General features: G+C 36.9%; 1 protein-coding gene across 2 annotated transcripts; it reads left to right on the plus strand.

Moving 5' to 3' along the window:
* The first annotated feature begins 4,433 nt into the window (after positions 1–4,433).
* LOC127626627 (thyrotroph embryonic factor-like) lies at positions 4,434–15,158 on the plus strand. 2 transcript variants are annotated; one of them, XM_052102559.1, is made up of 5 exons: positions 4,434–4,720; positions 10,834–11,202; positions 11,405–11,613; positions 13,205–13,416; positions 13,583–15,158. In XM_052102559.1, exons 1-5 carry the CDS (start codon positions 4,645–4,647, stop codon positions 13,602–13,604), a joined length of 888 nt encoding a protein of 295 aa, XP_051958519.1. In that variant the 5' UTR covers positions 4,434–4,644; the 3' UTR covers positions 13,605–15,158. The 2 variants fall into 2 exon arrangements, with proteins under 2 accessions (XP_051958519.1, XP_051958518.1); XM_052102558.1 differs by lacking the exon at positions 4,434–4,720 and adding an exon at positions 9,555–9,885.
* Positions 15,159–19,788: the final 4,630 nt, after the last annotated feature.

Consider the following 19,788-nt stretch of genomic DNA (forward strand, 5'->3'; position numbering starts at 1 on the left):
AAACGTATAACAGCAGCGTAAAAGTAATCCATATGACTCCACTGGTTAAATCTATATCTTCAGAAGTAATATGATTGGTGTAAGAAACGGATCAATTTATAGTCCTTTTATACAATAAATTGTCCTCCCTGCCCAGTAGGTGGCAGTATGCATGAAGAATGTGAATTGTCAAAAACAAAAGAAGTTAAAGTAAAAGTGGAGATTTATAGTAAATACAATGATGTAAATATTGATGCGTTTCTCACCCACACCTATCATATCGCTTCTAAAAATATGGACTTAACCACTGGAGTCATATGGATTACTTTTATGCTGCCTTTATTTGTTTTTTGGTGCTTCAAAGTTCTGAACATGGTTCATTTGCATTCTGATGGCCTTCAGAGCTGAAATATTCCTCTAAAATGTTGTTTATTTTCTACAGAAGTCAGGAAGTCACACATCTGGGATGGCATGAGGGCGAGTAAATTATGAGACTTTTAATTTTTGGTTGAACCATTCCTTTGAATGCTTTAAAAAAAGTAATGATCAGGAAATTTGTTATAAGATAGTGTTATGGAAAAGAGAATCGAGAACTTTGATTTGTATGTCATGGTTTAAAAAATAAGATTTGAAGGAGCAGATTTGGGCAAAAACAGATTCCAACTGGAATGGATATTTAATAGGGACATTCTGGAGTGACCTAGTTGTACACTTTACTGAGGGATCATTTTATTACTACTGCTATTATTATGATGACAGTGATGATAATGATTGCCATTAAGACTACTACTATCCTACTATATGCTATTGATATATGTGTATGTTAATTGCGATGTATAACACTTAAAATATATGTAGCCATGTATGAATATAATACTTAAGAGTGAATTATGTCTTTGTATGTGAAGAATTGGATTATTTAGTGTCACCTGCTGTTTGTTGTTCTTCAACCTGAAGACAAATGAAAAGCAAGAGACAGCATTAACATTTAGAGTGTGAGAGGAAGCCATGATATTGTGCAGTGTATATGGTTTGTCTTCGAGGTACTCAATTTTGTAAGACCATGGCTGAGAACCTGTGATTTCTCTTTTGAAAGGTCTTTATAGAGTGATTATTGTAAATACCCTCTCCACTTCTTTCTTGATCTTTTTGATATAGCTATTCCACATCAGCTATACTGTGACAGAACACAAAGCATACATGGATATTTATGTTTGTCTGCATAGCGCCTTATACAATATGAACATACACCGATCAGCCACAACATTAAAACCACCTGCCTAATTTTGTGTAGGTCCCCCTCGTTCGCCTAAACAGCACCAACCGGTATCTCAGAGATTATATTGTGCTCACTACAATTGTACAGATCGGTTATCGTAGACTTTGTCAGTTTGAACCAGTCTAGCCATTCTCTGTCCACAGAACTGCTGCTCACTGGATGCTTTTTGTTTTTGGCATCATTCAGTATAAATTATAGAGACATTATATATAGAGATGTTAAATTATAGAGACGTTTGTGTGTGAAAATCCCAGGAGATCAGCAGTTACAGAAATACTCAAACCAGCCCATCTGGCACCAACAATCATCCATGTGATTATCTAATTAGCCAATCATGTGGCAGCAGTGAAGTGCTTAAAATCAAGCAGATACAGGTCAGGAGCTTTAGTTCATGTTCACATCAACCATCAGAATGGGGAAAATGTGATCTCATTGATTTTGACCGTGGCATGATTGTTGGTGCCAGACGGGCTGGTTTGAGGATTTCTGTAACTGCTGATCTCCTGGGATTTTCATGCACAAAAGTCTCTAGAGTTTACTCTGTATGGTGGCAAAAACAAAAAACATCCAGTGAGCAGCAGTTCAGTGGACAGAAACACCTTGTTGATGAGAGAGGTCAACAGAGAATGTCCAGAATGGTTTGAACTGACAAAGTCCACAGTAACTCAGATAATCACTCTGTACAATTGTGGTGAGATGCAGGTTGACACTGTTTTGGCGGCACAAGGGGGACTTACACAATATTAGGCAGGTGGTTTTAATGTTGTGGCTGATCGGTGTATATACAATTATAAATACCTTAACAAATAATCCTACTTATTCAGTATAATGATATGTATACACAGTTAGACAACTTAAAGAAATAGATTCAAGGGGATGAATGAGTATTATGAATTTTCTCCGGATGTTTTTTGTACATGGAGACTAGTGTACTTGGTTTTGCACACAACTCGCATCTGAAATATACATAATCATTCAGGCCTGTGAAAATGATTGGCCTCCATAGCCTACATTTGGTAAAGCTGTGGTAGTGTGCAAACCGCAGTGAGAAGAGAACACAAATTGAGGCCAGAGAATTTGCTCAAACATGTGATGGGGTATCTAATCAGTTATATAGGGCATTTACTGTCTAAAGGTGGGGGTAATGGTCATCTACTCAGCAGCCTCGTTCTCTGCTTGAGTTTACTTTATCCCAAAGCTGGAATGTTCTGGGATCTCTGGACATGCATAGGAAGACTGAACATTTTAAAATGAACTTTTGTGTTTCATACTTTCTGTCCGAAGTTGGAAAAACAGCAGCTTGTTCATAATAATCCATATTTTGCCTAAAATAACAAATGTGGGATTTAGCAAACATTGGATTTGTTTCTGTTAAGACATTTTTGTTAAGATGGGTTTATTTTTCACATGCTTAGATAACCAGTCAAATCAGGGTTTTTAAAAAATGAAAAGGAAAAACAACAATGTCTCTTTTGTACTGTATTATTTTTTTTACATTTATTTGTTTTGTTTCTCCTTTTTCTCCCTGATTGGAAGTGAAATATGATCACAGTGGACCAAATCTCATGAAAGTGTTAAACAATAAAGAGTGTTTAAAAAAAAAGTGATTTAATTTACTTGAATTACCAATTAACCTTTTGCTTGCTGCCTAGTTTAATGCTTTTTCATTCAGGTGTGTGTGTGTATATACAGTGGGTATGGAAAGTATTCAGACCCCCTTAAATTTTTCACTCTTTGTTATATTGCAGCCATTTGCTAAAATCATTTAAGTTCGGTTTTTTCCTCATTATTGTACACACAGCACCCCATATTGACAGAAAAAACACAGAATTGTTGATATTTTTGCACATTTATTAAGAAAGAAAAACTGAAATATCATATATATATATATATATATATATATAATTTATTTTTGGTTTGTTTTTTTTGTTTTTCAACTTGATAGCAAGCAATCTCACGATAGCGTATATATATATATATATATATATATATATATATATATGCGCTGAAGGAACTCTCACGACAGCGCATATATATATATATATATATATACATATATATATATATATGCGCTGAAGGAACCTCTCACGACAGCGCATATATGTATATGTATAGGTTGCTTGCTATCAAGTTCTTTGTACTCATAATAGTGACAACAATCAGTATAATGAGAGGCCCTACTTAAGTCTTTCAAGGCAAGTCAGTCCACTCGGTGGCAAACTTTGGAACGCATCTATTTTCTATGGAGTACAGCTCCTGTCTATGTGTATGGTTGAAGACCGAAATCTCCAAGACGGTTTGTCGTGATTACGACCGAAAACATATTTCAAATCAGCAGGTAAATATAACCGCAAATCAATAAAAAATTGTGGGTCTTCTAGGTCAGGTCCGGCTGAAGTAGCGCTTTTTCGGGCTGGTTAAGCGTTAAGTGTATCTAAAAAGTGATTTGCTTTTTTATCTTTAAGGCGGGACTTCCTTTCTACGTCCGCCATGTTGGGCGTTCCAATTTATCCCATTCATTTTAATACAAGTGGCAAGTCTTTGGCCATACTCCATCTTGAATTAATGACTTATCATTGAGTAGCGATTTAAAATGGCATTTTGCTAAACCACTCTCTTCCGCTTAGTATTTTTTATTTCTCGGAAGACTTAACGAGACGTGGATCATGTATTATATTGCAAATTCACAACAATGTCACTTTTTCATCTAAGCAAATATTATAACTTTAATATTTCGATATAAATAGATTAGAGTTGCGATGTTTATTCATATGACTCTGAAGGCTCTAAATTATCTATATCAAACAAATGCACTGTCTATCCCCGTCCGATTGATAAACCTCTATCAATAGCTATATTGTGGTATGTTAGCGTCTAGTGGTTAGTATTATTAAATTAACCAAACAACGACATAAACCTCTAACACTGACAATGGAATGTGAACAGCACTGATAGCAACGTTTCAGCTGAATTGTTGCCCAACACTTTCATAACACAGACATACGCAGATGTTTCTGATCCGTCTTAGATAACTCTTCTTCATTTCTATTGGCTAGCGGAGTGAATACGTTGGCTCGAATGGCCAATAAGGTAGCAGGCCTCATTGATTATTAATCAACAGGCACGAAATGATATTCATTGGTCAAAATGTCCGACCCCAGGGAAAACAAGTCCATTTGAGGCGGTACTAGTTAAGTAACTTCGTGGTTATAGGAAGGACCTTGTGACTGTGACGGCGGTGTAGTAGTTTCAGAATTCCCTGTTGTGCGTTAAATTGTCGCGGTGACAAACTGCACGTGAAAGATAGTTCCTAAAGTGGAAGCTCCAATAAAGCTGTTTACTGTGACCAGCGTTTCCAGCTGCTGTAAAAGTGATACTGTTTTGAGATGTCCACAGAAATTCCGGAAATATTCAAAGCCTTGCTTGAGTACCCCTTCTCAGTTCCATCGATTGATGACTACGGTAAGAGTTATATGGTGCATATACTGCGTACAAATAATCGCCTTAAAGTAGGATACAAAAACAATGCAATAAATCGTAATTTGCTGTTTGTTTTCATCCCACCTGTTGGTTTCTTACTGCTGTAGAGGTTAGGGGCATATTGGAATCATTTTGTCATTTAAGGCATTTTCTACGGAAATATTTTCTTTTCTTTTATGCAACTTAAAATGTAGTGGAAATTAATCTGTATATGTTTAAAGTAGTCTTTAAAAATTGAAATTGGAAGAATTCGTACGAGATGATACACATCTAATGTCACATGCACCTTGTACCATTAAATTGCATTGCATTCAGAATTTATTTCTCATAAAAAGTGTAGGCCTAACTTCTAAATGCATTAATTGTGTATGTAGGAAATCATGACCTCACACTATGAAACACATAAAAATGAAGATTCAGTTATAATTATATATAAAACGATTTTATTCTACATCGAGAGGGTCCACACATGGGGGCTGCCATGTTAGAATCAGATGACCAGCCGAATATTATTCTCTTAATTTCAGTAACCGTCCTGTTATTTGACACTGTCACTTATTGATTAAAATAATCATGGCTGAATTACTACAATGTCATCTGAAACTGAAAACTATTGATTTTAAATGATGCTGCATTCAAGCCGATGACATAAAGGCTGTGTCTCTTTTGGAAGGATGATTGGAAGGTCGTGTCTTTTTTTAATTTTTATTGGGAATGCAAAAAAGGTTAAAAATTGTATAAATGTAAGTGCATACACATAAAAGTAATTGACAACAGATACAAAATATGAAAAAGAAAGCCAATTTTTTTTTAAACAAGACCGCCTCGATGACGTATGTGGCCGGAGGACACATCCTTCCAAACGAGACACGGCCAAAGACAAGCTGAGTGCACTGCTTCAAGTCCAGTTCGGAGTGGTCTGCGCAACACTTCATGAAGTCGAACACACCTATAGGGAGCCCCATACCTAACCCTTTCCGAGAGTGGAAGTGACGCCCTCTTTTGGAGATTTCGCCCCCATTTTGAGATCTCCGGCCTGCAGCTATACCTACTTAGTTCCTGTTCAACTCAGGACATTGTGTTTACTAATGCATATGGGGAATGCCGCCTTACAGAACCTAGTTTCAGCCTCTCTACAATAACACCAATATACTAATATTAGCTATGATAAATGGTTCCTGCAGTCCGGACGCCATCAAACAGCAGCGTCCTGCAAATCTGCCCTGTTCTATTAGCTATGGTGTTTGAGCCCCGCCTGTTTTGGCGCAAAACTTTCCGCTATAAAAACAGATGCACAAATAACATTTCCTCAGAATTTCTTCTTTCAAAACAGCGATCATCTCTTGTCTAGAAGCCCTCTCGGTGTCAAAATACATGAGTCAGCGGGTGGAATCTGCTCTGATGCTGGGGATGATAATAATGAAGTCTTGTCTCTCGCTACATCAGGCGAGTGGTCAGTGGATGATGCTGCCACCTCTCACCCCAGTGAGGGAGAGGAACATGCACACGCCACTGACCAGGAGATGGTCCGCGTCCTTAACAAGGGTGGTCGAAGAGCTTCACCTTTAGTGGTCTACCCCAGAGGAACCTGAATAGTCTCACCTTGATAAATGGTTCCTGCAGTCCGGACGACATCAAACTGCAGCGTCCTGCAAATCTGCCCTGTTCTTCGAAGTCCTGGCATGCTCCCTTCTTGGTGTGCTTGTGCAGTGACGCCCAACAAAAAGCCCCATACCTGCTGCCTCACTGGGACCTGCATATCAGCATGTCCAGCAAAATCGCTCCTGATGGGCACAGCCCTTTGAAGCGGAAAGCAGAGCCGCGGTTCCCTCCAGGTCTGCTCCAAGAATGGCTCTGTTGGAGACACAAAACACTGTTCCCCATCTTCCCACTACTGTTTGCTGGGAAAGGAATATTGTTGTTCACAATTCAGAAATGGGGAACTGTCATGTCCTGGTTCGCTCCGACATCATGCCAGTTGTGGCATATATAAACCACCAAGGCGGAATTCAGGAGCCTTCCTCCTCAAACTTTTATTTATTAGATTTAATCCCCTTTTCTCCCAAATAGGAATGCCCAATTCTCACTACTTGGTAGGTCATCGTGGTTGTGTAGTTTCTCACCTCAATCTGGGTGGAGGAGGACAAGTCTCAGTTGTCTCCACCTTTGAGACAGTCAATCCGCGCATCTCATCGTGGCTTGTAGTGCATGACACCGTGGAGTCTCCGCATGTGGAGGCTCATGCTACTCTCCATGATCCGCACAACTTGCCACGCGCCCCATTGAGAGCGAGAACCACTAACTGTGACCAGGAGGAGGTTTATCCCATGTGACTCTACCCTCCCTAGCAACCGGGCCAATTTGGTTGCTTGAAAGACCTGGCTGTAGTCACTCAGCATGCCCTGGATTCACCCAGTCCATTTCCAAGCAAAGATTTTCTCGCTGGATTGTCAATGCAATTGCCCTGCCTTATGTGTTGCAAGGTAAGTTTTGCCCAATTGGTGTTAAATCAAACTCAACTAGAAGCATTGCCTCCTCATGGTCATGGATGAATGGTGTGTCCTTACAGGTCATATGTTTTACAGCAGGATGGTCCTCTCAAAACACATTCGCAAGGTTTTACAACCTAGACGTAATGTCTCTCTCTTCACAAGTCCTCTCTGTTTAGATTGCTTGCTATTTCATTGGTCAAATATATATACTTATGCTCCTCCCTTTTAGGATGAGCTCCCCATCTTTTAAACTACCACCTGCATTAGGCCGTTGTAATTTACCGTAAATCACAAGCACTTACGTTATAAATAAACTCCCTTCCCTACTGGGTTCGTGAAGGTGTTAATTCATACTGTATAACTATAGTTCTAGTACAGTAGTTCATATATTCATTCTGTGTGCTTCACTGCTGGCCCAACATGAGGGTCACTCACTGCGGCATAATCATGTTGGTCTGGGAGGTTATGTTGTGTAGTGCGGCGTGATTGGATTCTGTTCCTCATATGCATTAATAAATGCAATGTCAAAGTGTTCTGAGTCATAAAGGAACGTCTTTGTTACGTATGTTACCTCGGTTCCCTGAGATGAAGGGAACGAGACCTTGCGAAAGCTAGCCGCATTACAAGACTCCGAGTTCTTGAGGTACAAGCGATGCGCTCTTTGATGAAATTGTGTTTTAAGCACCTGTTTTCATAGCTGACAGTTTCGTGCAAAAATGGGCAGGGCTCAAACACCATATTAGAATATTGCCGTTATTGAAGAGAGTTTTCAACTAGGTTGTGTAAGAAGGCGCAATATCTCGTTCCATTCGTCTCAGGGAACTGAGGTTATGTACAAAACCGAGACGTTTTGTTGCACTAATAATAACCTATATCTATAAATCTAGCGTCATAAAAACACATTTTCTCGGGAAACAAGCCTTTTTATACATTTCTTGCATTAGTAACGGGGTTGGATATTTTTAGGTACCACCAAGCGTGTGGGTAATGTGAGAAGTCCTGTATGCATTTGTGGGAAGAAGCGCAACACCATAGAGGAACATTATGTTCAATGGATGGATTTGGCTGTGAAACAACATAAAACCTACTGTAAAGACCCACTCGCATTGAACATAAACCTATGCACCACCATGTATTTACTAATATTGCACATTAAAATCATGTTTCAAAACCTCCAAAGCTTTCTGATCTAAGGCGTGAATGTTTACAGTTCAGAATGTTTACATGCAATTGAACTAAAATCGACTTGCAATGATCTTTTTTTTTTTTTTTTTTTTTAAAACAAATCATCGAACTCATGCTGTAATTTAGTTTGTGTAGAATTGTTTTTTGCATTGATGTTTTTTCATTTATTTGACGGGCAAACCAGGACTGCTATTTTATAGGTCATGACCTACATGCTGCTTAGATGTTTAGTTTATTGAACCACCCTGAACAAAATGAAAATAAAAAAAAAAGTTTAATTTTAAGAGCAAACCATATTTAATAGAAGGCCATTTGTAATGCATACAATGCATACAGTTTGTAGGGTAGCCTACAAACTGCTTATATTCAATTTAATATTATAATAAACTTCACTAGATGAGACGTCAAATATGACTGAATGCAATGCATTAAGTGCATGGCACCAGTCGTAAACAAAAGAGGACGACACCATGTTCCTTATCCTGAAACATATAGGCATATTTCTATACATTTGCTTCTTCGTGATTGGTCTTTACATTCAGGACACTGAGTGCGTCGTGACTGCACGTGTGAGGCCATGTGCCAACAGACCTGTAGAGCGATTAGGAGACTGGTACAGTTTGTTCTCCATCGAGACATGAGCAAATTCATTGCAATGACAAAGCATGTCACTTTTTTTTTATTTTATTTTTTTTACCTCAAACATGGTTTTGTTATTAGTACTGACTAAGTTAACTATTCAGAAAAATTGGGCTTGAAGGTTATCCGTATATACACCTGGGTAAACCGTTTGAGTTGATTTGGAATATGTAAATTGACGAATCTTATAGTCATATAAGTTTAAGGATTTTCCGAAGAATAAAATGGCTAAAATGTAAAATCCAACTGAGTTTATATATTCATAATGTCTTGTGGCACGTTTTCGCATACATTAGTAGAAACATATATAACCGCTTTCCGACCAATTAGGAATCGCTATTCAAGGCAACGTCCCTTTACGTTATGTACCGCCACGCCTCTGTATGACTGTCTATTGCATTATTCATGAACGGGGAGCAGTACTAACCAATCCGAATCCAAGAACCGTGTTTTTCCAAAGAAGGGGTGTGGTTTTATATGAATATTACTTCGCTGTTCCATAGTAAACTGGACCACTGGGTCAAACACAGAACTGATGCAGTCTTTCAACAGCAAGGTGTTGATTGGCGAGGTGATTTTCAATTACCAAGTTTGTACGTTTTAAAAAAAAAACTCGACACACACAACCTTTTTTAGACAAGAATTGTGATTTGCCGCTTTCCCCCTAAAGTTACCGTGTGCTCACGCTCTTCTCAAAAGCCTCGATAGAAATTACCATGGAGCCTATTTCCGTCACGGTGGACACGGGGAATGGTACGCCGATTTCCTTTCCAGTGGTCTTAAAGAAAATAATGGAAATTCCCCCACCGAATCTTCTCGAAGCCGATGATGGTAAGTGTTTTTGCACCGCGCTTGATTGAATAGCCTGCGGTCACACTGTTGACGCATGAAAACTATATGTTCACAACAACCGATCACAAATCGTCGCCTCTTTATGTAAATACAAACGTGTTTTCGCGTTATTTATAACTTGCTCCAAGACGAGTGATGTCTAGCTCGTACAACTGGATGGAACTGTTTTTTTTGTCTTATTTCATTAAGTGTAATGGGAGTTTAAAATCTAACTTCACCAATAAACGTGTTTTGGGAATATTGTTAACATTATTTCCTTTAGATAAATGTAAATTTTCTCCAATTCTAGATGTTTCGTGCAGATTTTTGCAATCACTGTAGGCTAGTTGATAGGCGCACTGTCTCATGAAAAACGAAGAAATTTAAGGAATATTCCGGTTCAATACAAGTTGAGCTCAATCAACAGCATTTGTGCCATAATATTGAGTACCACGTAAATTAATTTAGACTTTTTGGAGGAAAAAACAAAAATCTGGGTTACACTGAGGCATTTACAATGGAAGTGAATGGGGGGCCAATACTATTTTAACCGTATAGTCACAAGACACAAACATTATACATGTTAACAGGATTTTAGTGTGATAAAATCACTAACCTTTTCTCTGTAAATTTTATATCCAATTTCACAACTTCATTGCCACGATGAACCCTAAAATGACTGTAAAAATGAGTTTTAAACTATTTTCTGACTGCAAATTTCTGACTTTAAAATTGGCCCCATTCTCTACCATTGTAAGTGCCTCACTATAACCATAATTTCTATTTTTAGTCAGTAACAAGTCGAAATTACTTTTTGCCACAAATGCTGTCGATTGAGCTTAACTTGTATTGAGCTCTGAATATTCCTTTAACTTATACAAAGATTAGGAACTGTTTTAAATACTTTGTTTAACACCGTTTGTTTATTATGGTACATTTATATTGCAGAAAATGACAAAGATAAGCTATTGGGAGAGGGTGTCGACTCTGAAGGGGTCAGTGGAATGGGACCATCAGCTGCCTTAACACCTGCCATCTGGGATAAGACCATTCCCTATGATGGAGAATCTTTCCACCTGGAATACATGGATCTGGAAGAATTTTTTATGGAGAATGGCATTCCTGTAACAGGGGATGAGGGTCAGCAAAAGAGTGTTGCAAAGGAAAACTCTACAGAAAAGCTATCCACAACCCCTACAATGAAGACTACCCCGGCAGCCCCGGTGTCTCTTATGCCAGTCATGGAACTGGATCAATGTGAGGAGGAAGTGGTGACGATCACAACATCGAGTTCTGGCTCAACAGACACTGAATCAGGTCAGTAGTGAGGAGAACACAGTGTACTCTCTTTTTCAACCCTAAATAAATTAATTATGTGGTCAATTCTTGATTGCTCCAAGATGCAAAAACAAGTATAAAACATTTTTTAAAGAGAGAAATATTTGTAAGTAACACAACAGGCACTATATTTATACTGAACTTCATTGTTAGGATTTAGTAATTCAGCTTTTGAACACAGACAAGGACCGTGTGACGCCAGTTCCCATTAATCCAGATGATATTGAGGTAGAGGTCAACTTCCAGCCAGATCCCACAGACCTCGTGCTCTCCAGTGTACCTGGAGGTGAACTGTTTAATCCCCGTAAGCATCGCTTTTCTGAGGAAGAACTGAAACCACAGCCTATGATCAAGAAAGCCAAGAAAATATTTGTTCCTGATGAGCAGAAGGTAAGTACACTGTCACACCCTGAATTTGAGTCAGCACAAAATACTGCTTTGTATTATGTAGCAGTATACATGCCTTTGATCAAAAAAAGCCAAGAAAGTATTTGTGCCCGAGGCCCTGAAGTAGGACTTTGCAATTAATCGCAAGCGCAATAAAATTATGAAATCAGCATGTGCAATTTTTAAACCGCAGAAAGCCGCAATGTTATTATTACTAAGTTGTTTTTTTTTTTCAGAATTCTCTATTCTGATTTATGCACATCAAGCACACTCACGAGATCTCCCTAATCAGAAAGGAGTGTGCAAAAAAAGGTAACAGTGAGAGAACAGAACTGAAATCGGGAAGGTGAATAAAAAATAAAGAAAAATAAAAAGTTTAAAGATATAATTGATGCTATAATTTATGCAACGACAAATTTTCCCTCTTGAAATGTGTTTTTGAACACTCAGAGTTTTTAATGTAAAATGTATGAATAAAGAATAGCATTTGCCAAAATCGCAATTCAAATTGCAATTGTAATATTTATAAAAAAAATCGCAATGTGGTCCTATTTTGCCCATATTGCACAGCCCTACCCAAAGGTAATTACTGTTATAGTCTAAATTGCACAAAATGTTAACTTATTTGATGTTGTACAATTTTAGAACCAGACCTTTAAAATATTTACAGAGATGTTAAAAGCAGTCCTAATCCGTCACTACAGAGCGTTGTATCCCGCACACTGGCAAAAGCAGCTTGCGTTCCCATTTCGTGTGCTTGCAGCGAGAAGCTTTTCACTTCAGAATCACATGAAAACAGCCTTGCGATGCCGTCTTATGGAGAGAATGACACCAGGTTTCTGTGCATCTCCAGTACAGGACATATTTGACTTCACTTTGGCAGCAAAGGTTTTTGTGCAATAATTTGTTTTTAGGAAAATAGTCAAAGATAATGTGCCAAATTATATGACATAACCTAAAAATGTGTTATTTTAATATTGATTTATAAACAAAAAGATATGTGGCAAATTGCAGTTTAGTTGCACACATTGTTGAATTTCATCTTTTTTTTTTTTTTACTCCATAACGGCCGTTTTTATTTTTTTTATTTTATGAAAAGCAGCTATAACGAACAAACGATGATCATTCATTTGACTTGATTGGCAAACTTTATCATTCCCAGAGACATTGGCCAACACGGAAACTTTAGTATTTACATAATAAACAATGTACCTAAACAGTTCTTATTTCATTTAAGAGTTGTACATTCATAACTTGAGTATTAGTATAAGATTAATTCAGTAACCGCTCTGACTGATAAATGTTTTTGAATAACTAAAAGAAACCGGCTCACAAGAGTCATTCATTCGGGAATCGGACTACACTGGGTGTGCTGAATGTTTCATGCTCTAGATTCAGTAGGAGGCAGCGATGTCTCTGAAATATGCTGCAGGAAGCACTGTCCGAGTATGTTAGGACAGTGTACAGAACCGTTAACGGAAATGTTAAATGTTAAAAAACATTTCAATTTTTTTAAAATTGTCCCAAATTAAATAGTGTCTGAACGGCACAGAAAATGAAAATGTCCTCAATATTTATTTCTTCACTATCTCAGGATGAGAAATACTGGCATCGGAGGAAGAAGAATAATATTGCAGCCAAACGTTCACGGGAGGCCAGGCGCCTGAAAGAAAACCAGATCACAGTACGAGCAGCCTTTCTGGAGCGAGAGAACACCGCACTGAGGCTGGAAGTGGCCGAGCTGCGCAAGGATTTTGGGCGCAGCAAGAATGTTGTGGCCTGCTATGAAGCCAAATATGGACCACTGTAAGGAACAATTGTGGCGAAAGCTCACTTAAGCACACAGACAGTTTTGGTATAAAAAAATAAATCAATCAGCACTGGCATTCGCCTCTAAAAGTAACCATTAAATGTGAAGTAATACACTTTTACTCTTGCGGTGATTAACCAACCTTTTCTCTTCTTTTTCAAGTGGAGCGGCTGAAGACCTCTAAACAATTATTGATTTATTTGCATTGTTGAAAGGCAGTAAATGAATAATAGTATAGAATATGGAGGGCTAAATAGTTAAGATATTTAAAAGATGATGAAGAGGAGAAGATGGGAGATAAGTGAATGAATGATTCAATCAGTAGAGCTAGGTTATATTTATATGCTTATACTGATGAATCCTGTCAACCACTCGTATCATTTGAGCTTGCCTTCAGTGCAATTGCATACACAATATATTTGATTGAACTTAAATGCTTTTTAGTAGGGCACCAGTTTTGAAAATGTTTTTGGTAAAAGGTAGTTATAGGGCATAATCTGCATAGAAGTCACAGTTACCGTTTTTTTTTTTTAAAACAGGTATGTGTATAAAAATGACTAGTACTGACTTCAATACACTTCTATGTTAATGTTTTGTTTTGGGTTTTTTGTCCTTAAATTTTCCGAAATATTGCATTAATTCTAAGAATTCTTTTGGAACATTTGGTACAATGTACCACATAGTGGTACATTTTTTTTTTTTTTCTGCAACAGTAGTGAAAATGTTGTCATTCAAAAATGGTGAGAATGTATCACATTATCAGTGGAGACGTCCTAAATTGTAAACTAAAATTTACCATGTTTTTGTCTTTTTGTGCTGCAATAATTGTCTGTCATCAAGTACTAGACTTCAACAGAAAATGTATTGATGATATGTGCATTATATTTCTGCAAAACTGTATCGACATTTATAGTATTTTATATTCTATAGTCTGTTAGATTAGTAGTAGTAGTGCAACATCAGGGGTTGATACTGTTTTCTCATTTTTAATTTTGCTATCTGCTCCTCGAGCTCTTGGCATTGCCTAAAATCATACATCATGTTTACTACACAATGGTAGCACACATTATCCATCAAGGTCCAGAAATAAAACTCTGTACATGTGACTGATTTGCTCAGAACTGAGAAAACAAATAAGAAAGGAGCTTTTTTTTTTTCTTCATATGCATCATATATATATTTTTGCTGCTAACTTCAAATATTTTACAAAAATAAGTATGGATTCACATGGGCAGTGTGAACCAGACAACTGCTAGCTCAGACAACATGGATCCGTAAGTGTCTTTAGCTCTTTTACTCGAACCTCTTGTAAAGCAATCAACCATGGCTTGCAAATGTACTGTGCTGTTGGTCATTTCTTGAGCTTCTTTTCTGAAGATTGAGAAAGGTGAGAGGGGAAAGATGAGAAAATATGATCAAATGGCACTTGATGACTGTTTTGAAATACATTTAGTCACCGTGACATACTGCTACTGTTTTGGTTGTCTTGTGTCCCCAGTAAGTAAAGCTTACTGACACAAAGTGTCTCTCCTGTTTAACTGGAAGAAGGCACAGTTGCATATAAGATGCCAACGTTGTTGCAGTAACACATTTCTGTTTCATCCGATTTTAATGTTTTTCAAATGTTATTGTTCTTTAGGGAAGAAAGAATTTTCTTTTTATGTCCTATTCGTTTGATTTTGTGTTGCATCTATGACTTTGCTGTTTCATGTTGTACATATAAAAAACTCAAAATGTGTCTTGCCTATGCATCATTTTTAACCTACAAAACTTATTTAAATTTTTTGACATTTAAGCGAATTATAACCAACTGAATCTTCAGTTTCAGATGGGAGAGGATTGTTGTGTAACACAGACGGTTGCCAAAAAAGTTTCATAATACAAAGAGGGAGGAGCTAAAGAAGGCAGTGTGAAATGCGGACTGATCTGACCCAAATAAATTCCAGTCTGAAGAAATAAGACTGCCATTCTTGGTGGTTTCATAAGCAGTGATCACATTTTATTTTAGTTGAGATTACCAAACAGTTCAGTTTTTAATGAATTAAAATTGTATCGGGCGAGGGGGTCACAGCCACAAAAAATTAAAAACATTGACAACAGCGCAAATTACACGATTGTAAAATTACATATTTGTTCATAATGCGACTAGTTAGCTGCACAAGAAACATGGATCTGTGACTGCAACGATGTGAAATGTTTTCAAATATAAATTACAAGTGTCTATATTTGATGGCCTTGGATTCCTTTTGTAGTGTGCGAAATTACATTTGCTTTATTGTTATTAATCATTTTTGATTTAATTCATAAAATAATAAACTTTACATAAAATATGGAATCAGGTTATATACATTCATCTCCTCCCCCCAAACTTTCCAGATGCACCCTTGCATCTCTAGATACAGACTTGATGTTTTTAGACTCCTAGCCAACACTCCCTCCTCCAATACCAAGTTTAAATCTTTCTCCCAAAATCTCTTGAGAGAAGTTGAAGCTCTGTCCCCCAGACTCTGAATTAACAGGGAGTAATACACTGATGCCTCATGACCTTTTCCAAAAGCAGTAATCAACACTCCCAGGAGTATCTGCCGCTTTAGGGGGGTGTATGCTACTCCCAAAAATAGAACAGAGCAGGAGGCACAGCTGTAAATACCTAAAGAACTGAGATCTTGGATTCCTGAAATGTTGAACCATATTTTCAAACAATCTCAGCACTCCACTCTCATATAGGTCACTGAGCGTATTAACCTCCCTCACTATCCACTCTGACCAGCAGAAAGGAGACTTATTAATACATAACTTTGTGTTCTGCCATATGCTCAAGGCAACATTTAAATAAATGTCCAAATGAAACACTCTGGACACTTTTGTCCATACCGAGTGCAAATGCGAGATAACGGGGTGTAACTTAACTTCTCCAGTTAGTTTAATAGAAAGACTTTGCAATGGCAAAATAGGGGCAAGAAATTTCTTTTCAATACACAACCAAGGAGGGGCTCTCTCACACAAATTTGCTGGGAATAAAATGCTCAAATACTTAATGCCCTGTTTGGGCCACTGGAAGGTACCCAGCTGAAAAGCCGTTACCGGGTAGTTTGCTGTCAGAGACAAAGATAAATTGACTGTCTCCTGAGAACTTAAAAAAGGAATTAATAATACTGTGGAGGAAAGGCATATAGCTAGTAGGATTGGAGATGAATAATAAAATATCATCTGTGTAAAGCAAAAGTTTATGCGCCATACCTACTGCCGCCACCCCTGGAAAATCATCTTCCCTTCTTATCGTGGCAGATAATGGTTCCAGGGCAAGACAGAACAATAATGGGGGAAGAGGGCAACCCTGCCAGGTGCCCCTATCCAGAGTAAAATAATCTGAAATGAATCCATTTGTTTGTACCGCCACTACCGGGTGTCTATAAAGTAACTTAATCCAGCCAATAAAAGTGTTCCTTAACCCGTATATTTCCAAAACTTTTAAAATATAATCCCGTTCTACCATATCAAACACATTTTCAGCATCAAGTGAGATGGCAGCAACTGGAGACTGATCATTCACCACTGACCACATGGTATTGATGAAACCGCTAATGTTATCAATACGGTCCCAAATAAACCTCACCTGATCTGTATGTATAAGAGATGTAATAACTTTAATTAATCGGTTAGCTAGCTGGATCAGGGAAATTGGAAGTTAACTCTTACACTGACTTGAATCTTTGTCGTTTTTAAGAATTATATTGATCCGGGCTTGCATCATGGTTGGTAGAATCTTTCCATTCTTTAATGATTCCGTATAAACTTCTAAACAAAGTGGAGCCAGTTCTGTAGCATAAGATCTACAAAATTCAGCAGCAAAGCCGTCTGGCCCCAGAGACTTGCCTGTAGGCAGGGCCTTAATTACCTCACCAAGTTCCTCCAAGGTTATCTTAGAATCAAGAGAATTGTTTTGCTCAGTTGTCAGTTTAGGAAGATCTAATGATTTCACAAAGTTTTTAATATCTCATTAGTAGACGAAGACGTGGAACTATAGAGATCAAGATAGAATTCTTTCAAATAATTATTAATATCAATGGCAGAGTTAAAAATTTCACCACAAGCGGATTTCACTAAGGGAATGGTAGAAAAAGGCTCTCTTTCTGCTTTATAAATCTAGCCAAAAACTTCTCTGCTTTGTTGACAAAAAGATCTAATCCAATTTTTGGTTATAACATAACATAATGAGAGATTTATAACTAGGGTTGGGGAGTAACAGAATACATGTAACAGGATTACGTATTTTAAATATTAGTAACTGTATTCCCCTACAGTTACAATTTAAATAAGTGGTATTTAGAATACAGTTACATTCAAAAAGTATTTTGATTACTAAAGAGATTACTTTGCATTTTACTGTAATTTAATTTCATATTTAGTACTTTCAGATGAAAAACATTTATACATATAAATGATGAGATCCAAAGTGCATTTGAACAGCGGTGAAACACTTTTTATGATGTGTTACATTCATACAAGCAGAAAGAGAAGTTAGTTTGAAGTAAGTTTGAGTAGAAGAAATAGAATTAAATCTTGTGTAAATTGTCAGCATTACACTAAGCTAAAATGCTATTTCCATCCATTTTACATGTTCATGTTACCAGGCAAGATCATATTTCTTTATCAAGGAAATTCACGTTGGATCATAATTTATTTTTTCTAGTAAGACCTTTGATATTAGGGCAAAAATCTTATTCTTGATAATAATTTTTGCATTGTTTGTTTTCCTGTAAAAATCTTTAAAACAAGATCAATTTGATTCATCTAGTTTTTGAAACAACACTGCATAAGATATTCAGGTTTTTCTGAGAATGTATTTTTAACATGTATTTTGATATTCAAAACAAGTGAAAAAATCTACCAGTGCTGAAGAAGTAATCCAAAGTATTTAAAACATGTTACTGACCTTGAGCAATGGAATGAAATGCGTTACAAATGACATTTTACAGCATGTAATCTGTAGTGGAATACATTTAAAAAGTAACCTTCCCAACCCTGTTAATAAGCAATTTTTAATAGGCCGGTAATTTTTGACAGGGAACACCAAAAGTGTAACAAATTGAAGAAAAAATAATAATCAATTTTTGGAGGGACATTTAGATATCCTGTCTGAACAAAGTCAGAAAGTTTTAGTCCAATAGCATAACATTTATTAGCAAAAAAAAAAAAAAAAAAAGGGCATTCAGGCAAAAGAAAATCCTCTTCGGGTCAAAATGACCAGAACACAACATGAGGGTTATAATTACTATATTAATAGACTTCAATAGTTAATCAATGTCTTCTGAAGAGGTCCAGTTGGTTTGGAGTGAGAACAGAAAAAACTTTTTTTTTCATGGTACATCTTCAAAGTTTCCTATAGCATCATCTAATGCTCAGAGTATGTGTCAAGCACTAAGAAGTGCAATCAAGCTTGAAATAATGATTGTGCCTAGAGACTGCAATGGCAAGATTTATAGTGAAAAAGATGATATATTTTAGTCTGCTCCCACCCAAAACCATCTGGATCGCTTCAGAAGACATTTATTAAACCACTTGAGACTGATGGATTACTTTTATGCTGACTTTATCTTCTTTTTAGAGCTTCAAAGTTCTGGCTACCCTTCACTTGCATTGTATGGACCTACAGAGTGGAGATGATCTTCTAAAAATCTTCATTTGTGTTCTGATGAAGAAAAAGTCATACATATATGGGTATGGTGGTGAGTAAATGATGAGAGAATTTTCATTTTTGGGTGAACTAAATCTTTAATGAGGAAAACATTACCGAGTGCACCTTTACGCATTATATGTTTATTCAAATAGTAAGACCTGTCATAAATTATGTTTTTTTAAGAAATTGGTGTATTTATTTATATATATACATTTTCTCCTACTCACATCCCCTGTAATACCTTTACAACCCTCTGGTTCTAGAAGATTGAAATTTAGTCTTTTTTTTACACCAGAAACCTTGAAAGTAGGAAAACTCTCCAAGGCATTTTTTAAATAGTTGGAATTTCTTTAGTCTTTATTTATCAACTGATTAAATTATTCTCCCTTACTAACACCCATGCCATTGCCAAGAGAGTACTTGTAACAAAATCCTTAATGTGATGTGTTAGGATACATTACACCAGTGGTTGTGAAACTAGGTGTAGTTGCCCCCTGGTGGGCTGCAATAAAAATGAAAGAATGTGATTTAAAAAAAAATATTATAAATATATATATACAGGTGAAACTCGAAAAATTAGAATATCTTGCAAAAGTTCATTAATTTCAGTAATTCAACTTAAAAGGTGAAACTAATATATTATATAGACTCATTACAAGCAAAGTAAGATATTTCAAGCCTTTATTTG

Source organism: Xyrauchen texanus, chromosome 33 (assembly GCF_025860055.1).
Source record: "Xyrauchen texanus isolate HMW12.3.18 chromosome 33, RBS_HiC_50CHRs, whole genome shotgun sequence".
Classification (NCBI taxonomy): domain Eukaryota; kingdom Metazoa; phylum Chordata; class Actinopteri; order Cypriniformes; family Catostomidae; genus Xyrauchen; species Xyrauchen texanus.

What these genes read in the sequence shown, in the direction of transcription:
- LOC127626627 (XM_052102558.1), top strand. Translation starts at nt 9,771, where the DNA reads ATGGAGCCTATTTCCGTCACGGTGGACACGGGGAATGGTACGCCGATT. An exon ending in CTCAACAGACACTGAATCAG is followed by an intron (nt 11,203 to 11,404) that starts GTCAGTAGTGAG and finishes TTTTGAACACAG; the next exon opens with ACAAGGACCGTGTGACGCCA. An exon ending in TTGTTCCTGATGAGCAGAAG is followed by an intron (nt 11,614 to 13,204) that starts GTAAGTACACTG and finishes TCACTATCTCAG; the next exon opens with GATGAGAAATACTGGCATCG.